The sequence below is a fragment of the Barbus barbus genome (genome assembly GCF_936440315.1).
Source record: "Barbus barbus genome assembly, chromosome: 1".
NCBI classification, from domain to species: Eukaryota; Metazoa; Chordata; class Actinopteri; order Cypriniformes; family Cyprinidae; genus Barbus; species Barbus barbus.
The window spans coordinates 20917063-20935169 of NC_136729.1; the positions used below are offsets into that span (position 1 = coordinate 20917063).

At 36.8% G+C, this 18107-nt stretch overlaps 1 protein-coding gene across 1 annotated transcript in view; it reads right to left on the reverse strand.

Moving 5' to 3' along the window:
• The window catches only part of LOC306872122 (nuclear factor of activated T-cells, cytoplasmic 3-like), a 94492-nt gene extending 81966 nt beyond the window's left edge, over nucleotides 1–12526 (reverse strand). The window contains exon 1 of the mRNA XM_079420529.1: nucleotides 12006–12526. Within this exon, the coding sequence (XP_079276655.1) occupies nucleotides 12006–12096 (91 nt within the window). The 5' untranslated portion in view covers nucleotides 12097–12526. The remainder of the gene's footprint in view (nucleotides 1–12005) is intronic.
• Between the last annotated feature and the right edge of the window lie 5581 nt (nucleotides 12527–18107).

An 18107-nucleotide genomic window follows, 5' to 3' on the forward strand; every position in this document is an offset into this window, starting at 1 on the left:
ATGACCTCTAGACTGGACTATTGTAATGCACTGTTAGCTGGTTGTCCTGCATCTTCAATAAACAAGCTACAGATAGTCCAAAATGCAGCGGCTAGAGTTCTTACCAGATCAAGAAAATATGATCATATTACTCCAATTCTACAGTCTCTGCACTGGCTACCTATTAAGTTCCGTATCATTTACAAAATATTATTACTTGCCTATAAGGCCCTAAATGGTTTAGCACCTGCGTATCTAACTTGTCTTCTACCACGCTATAATCCAACCCGCTCTCTAAGGTCGCAAAACTCTGGACTTTTGGTAGTTCCTACGATAGCAAAGTCCACTAAAGGAGGTAGAGCTTTTTCACATTTGGCTCCCAAACTCTGGAATAGCCTTCCTGATAACATTCGGGGTTCAGACACACTCTCTCTGTTTAAATCTAGATTAAAGACACATCTCTTTAGCCAAGCATACACATAATGCATTTTATAATCTTGTACTGCAGTTATATCTGATCAAATGTACATTATTATTATTCTTTAGCTTGGGTTGAACAATTTATTTTTGCTTAGATGGAACAGCAGCTACGCTAATCATGTCTCTGCTTGTCTCTACGTTTCTGCCACGGGATTAACATCCCGTGGTAGCCAGGAATTACAGAACTTCAGTCTGGATCTAACCATTACATGATCTGAGATGACCGAACATCTGAGATGGAGGATCAGCGCCGGGAGATGACGTATGTGTCCCTGATCGTAGGCAGAGGCCAAACACCTGGATGAACGCCAGAGACAGATCCCCATTGAGGACCCCGCCACTTAGACAGCCATCGGAAAAGACCACTGGAACCAGCTGAGCCCATTCAACCTGACTTGCTGCAGTTTGGAACTGAACTGCTGGTTTGTTTGGCCAGAGGAGAATTGGCCCCCCGACTGAGCCTGGTTTCTCCCAAGGTTTTTTTCTCTATTCTGTCACCGATGGAGTTTTGGTTCCTTGCCGCTGTCGCCTCTGGCTTGCTTAGTTGGGGACGCTTCATTTCCAGCGATATCGCCGACCTTATTGCAAAGACACTATTCAAACTTATTGACACTTTATTTTCCTTTTTTTGATATTGTGCAGTGCTTTGACACAATTTGCATTGTAAAAAGCGCTATATAAGTAAGGTGACTTGACTTGACTTGAATGATGAAGACTTTAAATAAGTGTTTTCTCGACTGAACAAGCTCCCTCCCTGCCTGTTTCTAAGAACTGTTGGCAGAGTGCCATCACTTCTAAACACTGAGTCTCTGACGCAAGCCGCACAGAGCAGCCCACACCTGTAGCACCAACATCTCTGTAGTGCACAACTGTAGCCGATTAAGAACACAAAAGAGGCGCACAGCACGAGTGTTTTTGCCTTTGTCTAAGCTTGCATACGAGTGTGTGGGCATATGTGGGTCTCATTAGTCGATGTTGGATGCTCTCAGTCAATCAGACTCAGTTGAAAGAGGTCAGCTGGGATTCTGCGGTCACACACAATGACAGTTTTTATTTGCAAATTTTTATTAACTATTTTTCCAGTAGCATAGCTTAGCTGCTTTCAAAATAGTTCATCTTTTCCAGCAACAAGCTAGTTTTTTCCTACAAGCAGCAGCGTAGCAGGACAAAATATTACATTACTGTTTTTGTGTCAACACACCATGTCACTCTAGACCATTTTTGTGAGTTGGTTTGTTTGTGATAATGAATTTGCAAAATTTACATTTCTTTTATCTGGTCAATCAAAATAATCAATAAGATTAATTTAACTTTTAGCTGAAGCCCTACACTGGATATTTGTAGAATGAGCATGCTCTATAAATAGGTCCCATATTTTACAAAACTGGTTTCTAGAGTAGCAAATAGTTTTTGCACACACTAAACCGTTGCTTTAGGAAGTGAAAAAAGATGACAAGTCATCCTTCCAAGAAGCAACTACACACTGCATTGTAGCAGACCCATGACTGATGAATCACTCTACATGTTGCAAAAAATTTGATATCGGGTAAGATTTAAATGCAATAGGGGAAACTGAAAAATATGATTCTGTTTTATTTGTGTTTACATTTAGACATAATATTTTATAGTTAATAAATAAATTAATAAATTGCCTCTATGAAAATATAGGGACATCTTTCTATTCAAATGGTCTATAATCAAATAGTTTATGAAAGAGTTTTGTTTTCTTATAATATAACTAAAAATAAAAAAGTGAAACCATAGACGACCCAGGCAGAATACCTCTATACAGATGAAATACAGGGAAAGTAATTTCATTGCACACTGCACAGATAGCATAAGAGCAAAAGCTTTAACAATTTGTCTTGAGATGGTATCTATGTTATGGTTTCAAGAAGATCATCATCTGAGAAGAAGATGAACAAATACATTTTCAGCCAACCAAGAATAATAAATGTCATTGCTTATAATATTAAGCAATTTCTTAATCTAAATTTTAAAAATCTTTAGCAATTTATAAATCTGAAGTCTGTCCATCTTTAATAATGTTAGTGCTTCAAATCAGAATTCCATAATCTTATGACAGAAGCTGAATAGAATGAAGTCATATCTTTTTTTTAGACATTGTACTAAAGAAACATCAGTTTCTCGGTTTTAGCAAAATCCACTATGTCTCAGTCTTAATTTGCAGCTTTTAGCAAATTTTTCCCATGCAGGCGAGTCACTGCTGTGGCCCCAGTTCTGCAGCCAGTTACATCATCAACAAGCTGCGGATGTCCGCTGTGCTAGGTGATGGCAGCCTAAGCCAACATGAACGTATGTTTGCTTTCTAAATAAAGCTCCCTAATTAAACCATCTCATGCTGTGATAACATTACAGGATAAACAAAGCTCAGCCAGCAGTGGGAATGCCTCAGGTTCATTTAGTCCCAACCTTGTCAATCACTGCTGAAATATCTGAAGCAATGGAGTTAGTTTCAGATCTTATGCCTGGTCAATTGCAATTCACATTACGGAGCAACTTACGATTCTCAAAAACATAAAGAAAGGCCTCATCCCTCTCCCTATGAATCATAAACTGTGCTTTCTGCCTGTTCAAACTGTATATGAAAGGAAGTTGAATTCACCTGAGATCAAAGCAGCCAACAGAGCAAAAAGAAATCAAAGACTTTGATTTTACTTACAGACAATATATAGGACAAACTTGGCATCATTATATGACCACAAACATGAATATTTACAGTAGATCATTATGCTAGGTTGTTTTGTTCACTGTCTGAGGAACCCTTTGGTTTCACTGCAGCCAAAAAGAAAAAGAAAAAAAGAGACATCTTTTAAGCAAAGGAAGAAATTTACATGACACACAACAGCACAATTGCTGTGGTGAATCAAAATACACATCATCTTAGCCGCCAAAAGTCTCAGAGCATCATCTGCGATACGCCACAACCAAGACACACACACGCACACACACAACTATCCAGCTGTCAGACACACTTTTAATTACACAATGGCCCGAGGGTAAATTGTGTAACAGTGCCTTGGGGACCAAAAGAAGGGGAAGGAAGTGAAGCGGTGACTCGGAGGAGTACTAGGGACCTCAGGTACAATGCAACAAACAAGTCTGAGGAAAGGAAAGACTGGAAGATCAAACAATCTGAACTCAGAATCCCAGTTTGTCATTACAGATCATTGAATATAAATGTTATCTGAATATTCAACAGATAAATAAACAGTACTCAAGCACTCACTGAAAATACTTATTTTAGAGAACAAAAAACACTATTATAACATCTAAGAACGTGTCCTATGTGAACGCCTCCTAATCATATCCTGCCTCGGACTGAAAATGATGTTGATGCAATTTGCTATGAAAATGGTGGTGTAACCAACTGCAAAATTAAAAATTGCCTACTTTTGACAAGTTTGTGCAAATTGTTACTAAATTCCAATCAAATGTGAAAATGAAGAAAAAAAAAAATCATAATTATTTTTACAGAGATTGCTTGTGAAAATAACCAAACACCAGCATAATACATTTATTAGGCACATGTTTGACTAGGGAAATAGTGTTTTATGCATTTATTCTGACAGTACACTTTACACAGTATTGCCCTATGCCAAACACAAGGTCTAAAATCAACACCGCTCCTCTGTCGAACAAATTAATGTCATTTTGTTAAGAGTAGTTAATTCAATAATTAGTATATGAAATCCAGCAACTTTAAATAGCAACCAGACTTCCTTATCCAGCCTTATAACCACATATTGAAATTTTCACTCACTTTTTGATAAAGCTTTATGCTTAGACTGAAGCTATTTCTAAATTATACTACAATATTTTGTTTTTATATTTTATTACATACATGCAATTTTTTGAATTTTCTTTATGTAATAATTTGACACAAAATATATATGTATTTCGAAAAGAAAAAAGATGTTAGACTTGAGTAAATTAAAATTATTTTATTGTAAAATTATCTAAAAAAACTTGGTTTGGGTTCTTAATCATTTCAGTCATTTTGAAAGAGGTCTCTTCAAATACTGCAAGAACATTTTGTAAAATATGAATGCAATTTAAAACAACCGTTTTATTATTATTTTAATATATTTTAAAATGTTATTTATTCCTGTGACACCACAGCTGGATTTTCAGCAGCCATTACTCCAGGGTTTTTATTTTTATCAATGTTGAAAACAGCTTACTTACTATTTATGTGTAAAAAATTATTTTTTTTCAGGATTCTTGATGATTAGAAACTTCACAAAAAGAGAATTTATTTAAAACAGAAATCTTTTGTAACAATTTAAATGTCTTGTCACTTTTAATCAAGTGAATGCATCCAAGTTGAATAAAAGTATTAACTTCTTAAATTAAATAAATACTGACCCCCACAGACAGTTGTGTACTTTAACAGTAAAACATTGTTAAAATTAATATCATTATTATTATTGTAAATTAAAACACGTGCGTCACCTTAAAAAAAAAGACTAAAGGACTCTACCAAAGGTGCCTCTATGACGCATCTCATGTGAAATGTAAAATCAGCTAGCACCTGTGACTGATCCAACACACTCCCATCTCTCTATCTCTTACTAATGCCAACCTCTTCAGAAACCTTCCCTTGCATTGGCATCCTATGAATGTTGCTGGTTTCAGTTACACTAAATTTAAACTACACAAATGCCACACATATCTGCTCATGCCTCACCCCAGGAAACAAGCCCCTCACACCCACCAAATTACAGACCCTCTCTCACACAGTGTGCAGACCCTGTAACAAGAAAACACACCTCTGCAGCCCAGTGAGTCAGGTGATTCACTGGTACACATGGTCCACTTGCTGGAGCTAAGCTAACAGTTAAATGGCACCAAACAAAGCTCCAGAAACAACTTGTGGGACACGAGTTTGTAATGTTGATGGCCCTGACCATTAGTGTCAAGTGCCCTGAATGCATGTAAAGCTGATTCACTCTCATGTATTACAACACCACGTCTGGCAGCAAATCAACATGAAGCTCGCCAAAATAAGAACAGCAGCGCCACATGAATGTAACCACCACAGACAACGATCAGTAGCCTGCTGTAGTCTTAGTAATACATGCCTTTGCTTTTACAGAGGAAAAAAGGAAGGATTTTTGATCATATTTGTTGGATTTCGGACAAAATAATGAATTGAAGATGAGATGCTCATTGGTCACTGGTAAGGCCTTAAGACATCTTCTTACCAACTGCCACTAACATAAGTAGAATCAAAGACTATAGAATACCTAAGACATGTCACTCGTATTGTTTTGAATGGGGAAAAATGCAAGGCTTAATATGGCCACAGGAAGCCCCGCCTTCTCAATGAAAGAACCAAATCGCTAATCGGTAAAGTCAGCGCGTCACTGCAGCTGCCGTTAGAAGTCCCGGTTGCTATAGAAACATTCAGCGCTCTGAGACGTGCTCTCAGGACTGCGCATGCGCACTGGCTGATCTAGCCTGAGAAATAAGCTTTTTATAACGCTATTTGAGCAAAAGAAACAACATTTATGACACAGTTGTTGTCCGATTTCATTGGTGATTTCAAATATTAAATTTAATCGTAAGCTTACTGAACCATTTTGGAGAATTTGATGGTTCCCCATACAAAGAGATAGGAGCTGCATTTGGATGCCCGAGAGGCGTTTCAAAGATGGCCGCCGAGTGATATGACTTGTCTTAAAGAGACTTTGGTAGAATGGTTATCAACATTCTGCAAAATATCTTGTTTTGTATTCTTTTTTTGGATTAACTTAACTACACATTTAACCCAGCAGAGTCGAGCTTACATGGCTGTTGAAGTTCACCTGTTCACCTGTTGACAAATATTGTCACACACACCAACTTCCTTGAAAAACACTTCCATGTACATTTGCTACAATATCCATATCATCTCCTCATGGTTCCTCTGCGATGGATCGCCTGCAAGCAGATCATTCACACCTTTATGTTGCAGGTTAACATGGTTCTGCAGAAGCAAAAATGATTCAAACCCCGGGCAGAATCGCATATGAATAAAAAGAAAATTCACTTCATTAACACAAATAAAGCCCTTCATGCTTTTGAAAGTTTAACAAACCTTTCTGCAGAACATTCAATACCTCAAAGTAAGAGTGTTATGGGTTGCCAGGGCATTGCTATGTGGTTGCCAGGCTAGTTATTAGGTGGTTTCTTACTGGACCAGTTCACACCAAGAAGCACAACTATAACGATAACTGTATTAGCGCCCCACACCAATGGACAATAACATTCTCTAAATGGGCGCAGAAGTTATGTTATATGCCGCTTTAAATGCTTGTTAAAGTAGGGTGAATTAATGAGAGAGTGACGTGACACACGACCAAGTATGGTGACCCATACTCAGAATTTGTGCTCTGCATTTAACCCATCCAAGTGCACACACACAGCAGTGAACACACACACACACGGTGAACACACACCCGGAGCAATGGGCAGCCAATGCTGCGGCACCCAGGGAACAGATGGAGGTTCGGTGCCTTGCTCAAGGGCACCTCAGTCGTGGTATTGAGGGTGGAGAGAGCGCTGTACACTCACTCCCCTCACCAACAATTCCTGCCGGTCCTGAGACTCGAACTCGCAACCGTTGGATTACGAGTCCAACTCTCTAACCATTAGGTCACGACTTCCCCCAATTCCGATTGGCTGTCAATGTTTTTTTTTTGTTTGTAAAATTTTGTTCCTTTGTGTCATTATTGATATAGTTGTGGTATGGACTTTTTTGTAATGTTTGTAGCAGCAACAACAATTAATTTTTTCCACTCAAAAAAGCTGTTTTAATGTCACGAGAGCTTTCCTGGTAACATCCTACTACACTAGCGGCTTGCAGTTATGCTGTTGTGGTCTAAATAAATCTGCCTGGGCTAAGCTACCCCCCATTACAAGCGTCAAGGCTACACCTGAGTCTGTGGCCTCACCTGGGGACGTAGCACATAGCATTTGAACACTTCTCTGCTGCTCGGCACACACAGCGTGAGGTGGTGCGGGGCTCAAAGGTGCAGCGATTTGTCCGGTGGCACTCGCTGGCCTAGGGGGGAGTTCTCCTCTGACGGGACTAGCGAACCTGCAGTCTGCCCTCTGCCACTTTTGCAGTGGCTTAAAATAACCCACCCTGAGAGCGATGTAATTTCAGTCTTTCCCACGACCGAGACAGCCAGCCAGCCAGATGAGCAGATGCATGCTAGCACAGACGCTAAACACTGCACGCCCTGCTTTTTTTCACAGACATTTAGCTACCCACTCATAAACTACCTCCAGACTGGTGCTCGTGCACTGTTGACCTGGTTTTTCAGAGCCTGAAGACTGTAAGATGGACGCAAAAGTTGACCATGAAAGCAACAACACCACACTTCCAGATGGCATTTTAAGCCAACTGCTGATGGAAAAGATGAAGAGACAGAGAAAGTGAAGAGAAAGAGAAACACTGAAGCCTCTTTCCTGTTTCTTTCTAGGCAGGAGGGTCTTGTGCCCCACCCCTTGAATTCCACTACCATCTGAAGACCACATGCCGTGCCTGGGCACGACGCCAGACAGCTCCGCACTATCTGACTTTACCCAGCCCTGAAAGAGCACCTTTTGCCCCTACTACTGCAACCTCTACAATGCCACTTTTACTGCACACTCAACCTCAGTCTTACAAACAAGGGGTATGAAGTACTAGTTTTGTGTATTGTGATTTTATATTTGAGATTAATAATTTGAGAAAGCATAGCACAATTACCAACAGTTAATTTTTCATAAAAATTGGTGTTTGTGTTCTAATACTTTATGATAATCTTCAACCATAAATTCACCAATAATCAATAGATAAATCAATTCTCACATCAATAGATGTGGTTTGGATTCAGTAATATGACATATATTTGCTATGACAGGAAAAAGTTGGCATTTAGTCAACATCTTTTTTCTTTTCTTTTGTTTTGTTACAATGAATATTGATCTAGTCTTACTTTTTCTTTTTTAACTGGGGAAAAGTGATAAAAAAAAACAAAGGATTTAATTATTAATAAACAAATAATTAAAAAAATACACTTATTTAAATTAAATAAATATTCATTAAATATTAAATACAACTTGTATGGTTTCTACTTTTGTTATATTTCTTTACAGAAAAAAAAGTTCAATAGAAAGTTGATTCAAGGTGACGATAGCCACTATGTAAATATCCACAGATTAACCAAACGAGCTGACAGTCCTCCTGTGTGATTTCACTTTGGACTAAAACCATTGAGAACTAACAGAACTACAGCTTATATATATATATATATATATAAGTCTATAGGCCTACTGATTAATAGTTTTTGCCACTTTCCATAGAGTATAAAATAAGACCTCAAACTCTTTGTTCACAAATTCTGGAATTTTCAAATTTCTGAATTTGGGAACTATATTTGTCTAAACTGTCTGATTTGTGAGATTATGTTTTAGCAATAAGATTTACATAAATATCAAAATTAAATAGACAATTAAATACACAATTTGTTCAATTAGAAAATTAACGGGGAAGAAGAAAAAGGGTAACAGGTTTGCACATACAGTACAGTCTAAATTAAGCTAGTTTGGGACTAAAGGTTAGATTATGGTTACTGAATATGTAGTATGATCAGTTTTCTTACAGTAACTTGAGTAACAAGGTTGAATGGTTGAGCCTGACAAATGTGTTGATGGTGTAATAATTGCAATAACGGCAATATAAGCAACAACAAATCAGGTTTCTTACAGACTAGCACTGTGATGAGTGAGTGAGAGTATGCGTACGTGCACTAAAACGCACCTCCTGTTTGTCAGCACTCCCGTTAAAATCAAGTATACTCAGAACGGTATTCTCATCTTTGTTGTTTTATTCATTTTTACATCCGTTTGTAGTTTCTTTTCCCCCTCTGTCTCTAACTGCATTTTGGGAGAATTACCGTAATTACTCTACAAAATGGGCATATTAGGTCATAAACCTTTAATATTTATATTTTTAAAACAAATCTGCATAAACATCTGAATTACAGCTTGCCCAATTCTCAATCAGTAAAGGTGCGAATGCCTACATTGATCAGCATTTCAGTGGCTGTAATGTCACGCCTGGAGTTCTGAGAAAGTTCTCATTTAGTTTCAGAAAGTTATGTTTTTGGTAATTAAAATTAGTTAATAAAAACAAACCAGACCAGCCAAAACTAAAAGACTGAGTCATCAAAATTAAATAGGATCTGATGATATTTTAACAGAAAATCCTGATCTAATTTAAACTGTCTCAGCTTTATTAACAAATACAAGAACAAAACAGATCAGTTACCTTTTTCTAACAACAGCCAGAGGCACAGAAAACACTAATAAGTGTGTATCGTAACAACAGCCCTGCCCTTTAGCTGCATTAAAATCCTGATGACTTCTTGAAATTCACAATACTCTACACTTCATAAGGATGCAATTGGACTACAAACAGTGGCTGGAAAAAACAAAAACAAAACATACATACACTACCAATTCATAATTATCTCATAACACCTGTGTGTACAAATCTGATATACGGTCCAAATAATACACTGCAATAGACTGAAAATCACTTGCACACTGAGGTTCTTTATTTTCCAACATTTAGTCCAAATACATTCTCCAAACTTCTGTCTCAAATTAAAGGTTTTCCCTTTTCCCTCTGCGAATGTCCACACAGACCATCAGACGGTCATGTCTGAGGTAAAATATCTTTGTACATTCACTGATTCCTGTAGCAAAGCCTTCTTAATTACACTAGGTTACTGCTTAAAACACAGTGGTACAGTATTTTAAATAATATACAAAACATTGTGGTCATTCTTTTCAAATATGATAAAATGCTCAGTCCTCGTTTGCCTAGATGCAATCTCCATATGCAATTTACTGATCATGCAATACTTAAAAAAAACAAACAAACAAAAAAAACATGCAAAACTTAAACAAAAACACACTGGGGTCCACCCACACACAGGCATTCTGCTTTCACTATACCCAAATCTCTTTCCTTCACGACACACTCGAGCACACTGACAGGGGCTGATAGGGTTGCTACTTCTCTCACATGTTTTTTCATTAGGCAATTACACAAACACACACACATAGGCCATGCATGGTGGTTGCAAACTGGAGACAATCTGCACTGCTGATTATGCATCTGACATGACACATTTTTAACAAAATACTGAGGGCTTCAACAACAAAAAAAGCGATTATAAAATAATAGTCATCATTATAAATACTAGTATCATTTACATTTATTTACACATGAAGTGGAAACACTTACTGAGATTTTAACAACTCTGTTTGATAACAAGAGCATGGTTTCTGCCATGCGCCTTAATATGCCACTTTATCTCTTTCTTTATTTTTCTACAATGTCCTCATTTGTATAGCTGTATAGTTGTATGTACATATGTTTAAACTGTATTATCTGTATTTGAACGTGTTTAATGTTAACTGTATTCACCAAGGGTCTGAGAGTAACGCAATTTCAATTCTCTGTATGTACATGTGGAAGAATTGACAATAAAGCAGACTTGACTTGACTTGACTTGAGAGCATTTTAAGTAAAAATATCAGTTTTACTCTACAGTAGCCCTTAGGTCTGATCTTGTAATGTGACCGGCATGCGATAATGCTAAATTAAATACTTTAATAGCTAGTTGAAAGTTATGTAAATTATGTTAATGACATAAGAAAGAATACTTAAAATATATTGCATTTTTATGACTTTAGGAGATGTTTGATGAACTACACACCAAGCATGTTTATATTCTGGATTTTGGATCTTATCCAAACTAAAAGATATGCGCTCCAAAATGTGTAAGCACCGTTTAGAAAGGGAAAAACAGAGACACCCTCTCTGAACGGTTGATAATGACTCATATATATTCATGAATTAAAAAAAATAAAAAAACCTGTATCACCTGCTATCTCCGTGACAAAACTAGCTACTGTTGATGTATTGATGTAACTAAGAGTAAAATGGAGAAATGAAACAGTGTAAGTTCAGTATTAGTGGAAACTTAAGGGTTGAAACTTTTTCCATGTGCTCTAGTTGAAGGCAGGGGCGAGTGATAACAAACTTTTATAGCATTTCACTGTGCAGCAGCTGTCAGATTCATGGTGGCTCTGTCTCAAACCACTTAAACGCGTCTATGTTGTCCAAAAACACTGTCTAGGCTGCTAAAAAATGTTTTGAGCCGCTGTGACCGGCTTAATCTTCAGCAAAGTGTCCAGGTCCTCTTTGGTTATATATTAGTTCACTCAGCGCCTAAACTTACCGCTTCTCATTTTCATTGGCTAAATTTACAATCGCACAAGAAACTAAACAAAACTGCAGCTGCTGGCGTAAAGCGAAAAGCCGGTGCGTGTTGTCGTTTTAACGGCGCGGCGCTGCTGCTTTTGATACCGGTTTTTGCATTTACTATCGACCTCCTCGCTTTTTCGATGCATGATTCATGAGTTAATCTACTACACCGAGGCAGTGTGTGAGAGTATCCCGAGGTAGAGGCACTGACCTGCGGGGCCTAGCGGCGGCTGCTGCCCGTCTTCCCCGAAGATCAATCTGAAGTCCAGCTCTTCATTCCCGGGGCAGTTTGCAGTAGTCATCGGGTTTGACAGCTCGGGCTCACCCGTCTAAGTACGCCGACTCTTTAATAAACTCACTACATTGACTACTAATAAAGGCGAAACTTTTGAACTTTTCCTCTGTACTTCTCTAAGCCCGGGCAGAAATATTATTGCTTCTCCCTCAGAATAATCCAAACTGCTCGAGCTTCAGCGATCTCGCAGCGGCTTGAACTTTTTGCCCGCGGCGTGGAGGGATGGAGGGGGTGAGCGTTGTGCGTCAGAGCGAGCGTTGATCGAGTTCGTCCGTAATTTCGCTGCTGCTCTCAGTCTCGAGCTCCTATCCCAACTTTTACTAACAGCGCGTGACAGGGCAGTTCCAGCGGTGACGTCAGACGAGGCTGCAGACAACACAAGCGCGCGCGCACACGCCCTCTCTCTCTCTCTCTCTCTCTCTCTCTCTCTCTCACACACACACACACACACACACACACATACACACAACCTAGCCTTCAGCGGGCTTATGGGTCTTGTAGTTTTTGTGAACTGTAGTTAACTGTAGTTTAATCAGCCGTTCCACGTGTTTCAGTGGATTTTATTTTGAATGCAATATACTAGCCTACATTACATTAATATAAATTGTGATATTTACATAATTTAATATAACTACATACAACTGAATAATTATAATATAAATGATATTGTACTTTAAATACATTTTTTAATTTGTCATGCAGTTTCCTTGTTTACATTATTTAGAAGCAAAGATATAAATCGTATATCTTTGTTATTTCCAGGTTTAAATAAAATTTTGAATCCCAGATTTTCAGTGTTGTCTCAGACCTTTAGACTCCACTTTGTGTTAAACTATAAACCATACTTTTGCTCCATAGTCTAGTTTATATAGTAGTAAACATTATTCAGTTCTGCATTTTAATTGAATACAATAATGGCATTACAAAAGTATTGCAAATCTGGATTTCTTGATTTTTCTTTTTTTCTTTTGGTATGTTCTCTTTTGCTTTAATGAAAGCTGTGCTCAAGCTGCATGACCTGCACAGTTTCATAAAAACCTGCTGATCATGTGAGAGTGTACCAAAAAAGCATCTTGTGCTTCTATGAAAGCCAGAACATCTTACCGTTTATTCAAGTGTTAACATAGCAGTGTCACAAATTTGGTTGATTATCTAAATATTGCAGAAATTAAATATTTCTTCATTTTTTTTTACATCATGAAGTTCTTTGTTTTAAATTTCTCAAAATAATTAAAAACCTCTTTATTTCCACATAAAAATGTGTTGTTAAATTTATAACCAAATGTATATATTCTTTAAGTTTATGTTTTGTTAAAGAATTTTATTTCAGTACTCATGTACACTTTATATACACGGTTTTCCAGTGACAACCCTGTAGAAAAACAGTAGCCTATTATTTTCCCAAATCTTTCAATTAGAGCGATGGTGGAATAATTTAACCAAACAACTATGCCTTAATGTCCATACACAAAAATTAACTAACTTTAATCTGTCTTCACACTCACTCAAACATGAATTCATGTGTGCAGACTTACTCAGAAAATGATACACGATGCAAATTTCAGTCCACACTGTAGCTACCTTAATCGATGCTTAACAGTCCCAGCATGATGTATAACAAAAAAAAAGTGTTATGTTATGGCAAGTCATCAGCGAACATACTTAAACCTATTTCATAGCATTATGCAGTGTTTGTTTACCTTATTGACCTATCCTATGATGACTTTGTTTGAGTAATTGAAGTGCTCCATTCATGTGGACCACTGTCTCATAGATGAGAGAGAAAAAAATTAACACAACACTTCAAATTTAAAACTAACTGTAATCTTTTAACACATCCTCAGTCTCTCTGTTGGAAGTATATGATGTTAAATCATAAATTGTTTTCCTCATATAACTTAATTTTGCATTGTAGTTGGCACAACAGGATGCTGTGTTTCATCTATAACAGAAAAACATAATATCAGACAATAAATGAGAAAAGGAAAAAGACAACAACAAAAAACTAAACATAAAAGTGTTCTTTGACGCATGTGGGCGTAAAAACGCCATGTTCACATTTCCTGTGGTCTTTATTTACTTAGATGTCATTAAACAATGAACTTTCACTGAATTCTCAAAAGGCTGATAGAGTTTGACAGCAGTCATCTGGTCTCGTGGCAGTGGCAACATTTACTGAAGTTGTGATGCTCAGTTTTGCTTTTTTCTTATGATTATGAACTTAAAGCCAAACTAAATCAAAGTTGCAAAACTGTCTATCATACTGCACAAACAAACATATTCTCACACATCTTTATAAACTGCACGATTCAGAAAATTTGCATAAGAATAACAGAAAGAAAGTGCAATAAATGGACTCAAATATAATTGTTTTATAATTGCTAATGGGAATGAATAATGCTGCATATTATATTCATCTATCGTGAATAATCTGACTGATTCATTTCATTGTTAAAATTTCAGAGTTGAAAGCAGACACAAACATTGTAAATTATCGTAAAGGGCAATTGCCTGAACACATTCTCACACTGTTGAAATGATCCTGCAAAAACTGATTGTTTACTATTCAGAATACCTGTGTTTCTCTTCGTCTCTGATGACCTTTGTGGGAGGAAGATAGAGAACACGGTATCCGTGGATTGTGTAGGAGGGGGACGATGTGGTTTTTGATACTGTGTTCTCGTAAAGACAGTTAAGAAGAAAGAAATAACTTTCTACTCTCACACAAATCCGGTTCAAAACTAGTTTTCTTTTCAAGGATTGGTGTTTTGGTAATGTTTTTTGTGCTTGTCATTTGCAAATATGCATTGTTTCAGAGTAATCACTGGAAAACAATCGTGAGCATTCGTTTTGAATAGCCAACTGAAAAAATGTTTATTTGACAAATATTGATTTGTTTAATTTCTGTGCACATTGTTTTATTCTCCTATGGAGAATATCATTCATAAATAATTATGGTGATTTAAGTGATTTAAAAATCAAAACCTGCTGTAGTGCAATTTACAGTATTTCTTTGAAAAAAAGATTGTACTGTTTGGAAATAATATTGCACAATGCTGAACTAACAGTATTTTTTTTGTCTTTTAATAAGGTTCATTTGCAATCAGCATAAGTGTATTGAAATATTAAAGAGTTTATATTTATTAACATATTTAGTTGTTGTTTTTTAATCCCAGATGGGCATATTTCATTGTGTTTGATTTACAGAGCAAAATGACTGTCTTAAGAAAATAATAATAATAATTTGTAATGTCTCCTGTTGAAAGGAGACTTCAAAGAAGTAGCTACATTAATGAAACACTCTACACAACAAAACTCCTTACAACGTTCAGAAACAGTATCTTCAACTGATGCTTGCTGCCCTCTGCTGGACCATTCTCTGTATAAAGAAATGTAGCCATAACATCAAACATGAATGCGATGTTCTCTGTCCTGGAAAGTTTAAATGATTAATAAGTCAGGTATTCAGAATATTAAACAATGGTTTTCTATAGAACACAGTGAGCATGTGTTGTTCTCCTGTAGAATAATATTAACAGTAGTGGGTTCTCGAGTTTTTTCCCATATAATCTAGCACAACAATATCGACATTCTATTCACAAATGCTGAAGGATTCTTATATTATTGGTGTTACTCTTAAGACCTAGCTTTAGCACCACTGGTATTCTAAACGATATGTCCTAAATGTGCATTTCTCTGTAAGTTACCGTGATAAGAGAGAATCTTCTGTAAATATAATTGCACATTCTTCGGACACTCGCTGTCCTGAACCACTGGCTATGTTCCAACATGAACAGAATCATCCCTGAACATGCTACAGAACAAGGTTGTCTTTGCAGTGTGTCTTAGGTTGAAATATGTGGGGGAAAGTACAACTAATTAAGAATTCTACGGGGAGCTATGAGATTGAGCTGCTAATTGTCTTTAGCTTTGACCCCGAACTTCATGAACAGACCCGAAAACGGTATGCCTGACTACTAATACACTTCCAAAGTACTAGCACAACACAAACCAGGCTTGGTGAATAAAGCCATTACTGTATATTATATACAACGGTACTATAAAGAATACCATAAATTTATACCATTATACCACACTACATGTCCAAAAATAAATAAATAAAACATCTAATGACATTGTCTTAGTTGAGAAGACAATTCGAGTAATAATTTTGTGTGAAAAATATTTAGATTAAGATAAGCCTTAATGAATTAAAAGAATAGTTCACACAGAAATGAAAATGTAGTGTCCCTCAGGTAAATGTTTTACATCACTTGCTCGCCAATAGCTCCTCTGCAGTGAACAGGTGTCTTAATGTCTAATGTCTTAATGATAAACTTGTTTATTACTTTTCGCTTCACAAAACATTCATTGATTACATGTGGATTATTATGATGTAATTCTAAATTTCTTCAAATTTGTTCCAATGAAGAAACACACTCATCCACATCTTAGATGGACTGAGGGTAAGAAAAAAAAAATCATCTTTGGGGGATTTATTCCTTTCCCCCAGTACTAGTGCAGACTTTTCATATGTACACAATATTTGCCAACAGGGGGGGTTAATGTGCCAAGAATTATTAATTTTTTCACCAGTCCCTGTCATATAGTCCAATACAACAGAATGCTTTATTCCTCACAATACACAGATGACTGTTAGATAAGACTATTTAACTATCACTATGGTAGAAAAGTACTTTAATTGCCTTATAGGTTTAATTTGCTGTCTCTGTCACACTGAGCACAATGGCCCACTTAAATGTGCCCCACGGTGATTAAAATGAACAGCTGTTGCAGCTCTGACATTAATTTCTGTGTCCAGATAGACTGAATAGGACACCAGTTTTAATGTAATGCTGGAACAATTAAACATCAAATAAAGACTATTTTGGTCAAAGCAAATAGAATAAAATACAATTTTATTAGGATAATTATATAGGTAAGCATTCAGTATTTTTTATTAGATTTATGAAGCAGATGTTGCTGTTTTGTCCCTGGCAATTGCTCTTGGAAAGTTTGCAGCTTTCTGATATTACTGAATTACTGATTTCAAATTCAAATAAAAAAAAATTATATAAATGAATTATAAATGAATGATTTTGACATTAGTAACAGGGGATGTGTTGATTTATTGATCCTATTCAGTCTGTAGGAAATGTACCAAAAAAAGGGACATATGTGAGATTTGCCACACACAATAAGAAAAAATAAATATTTGTAACTATTCACATTGAGAAACATCCAGCTTGGATTCTGTCAGATCCAATATAATCTAAAGGGGTATAATAATGCACTGCATGTTTGCATGATCTGTGTGTAAATGTGTGTTGGTGAGCAACATGTGACTCAGTCATTAGTGTGTGTGCTGCACTGCATGGACAGAACATCAATCAGATGGCTGATCGATGCAACATTTGGGAGTGATGTCAGAGGATCAATACTAATCCTCCCCAACACACACACACAGAGAGAGAGAGAGAGAGAGAGAGAGAGAGAGAGAGAGAGGGGGCACACAGGAACACTTAAATGTTCTGCAGGCTCATTGTGTCATAGGCTTGCAGAGACACTTACTTACTGAGTTTACTTCATCTGACCCCTGTCTTGACTATAGCAGTGGTATATGATAGCCAGTTCTCCTAATCAGATATAATAACAGCAGGAGAATAGCTCTCACCAGAAGGCTTTTTTTTGTTTTGCTTTTTGGCATAAGTGAACAATACACAGGGCAGATGACATCAGCTAGGAAAATAAATTTCCTAGAAAGAAAAGATAGAGAGTCTGTTTTAAAACATTTTATTTTTCAGAGCTTTCAGTGCAGCTTGAAGATTACTCCAGTTACTCCAATAAAGTGTGAATTCCCCATCAGAGCCCTGTGGTTCATCTCCATGAGGCACTCACTCACTAATAATTCTGTACATGATGTACAATTTAATTTGTTCAGACTCTTTCCTGTAAAAATCATTCAGGGATAGAAAAATAGCTCCAACCCTATGCCCAACACAGGTTGTATTGAACCAT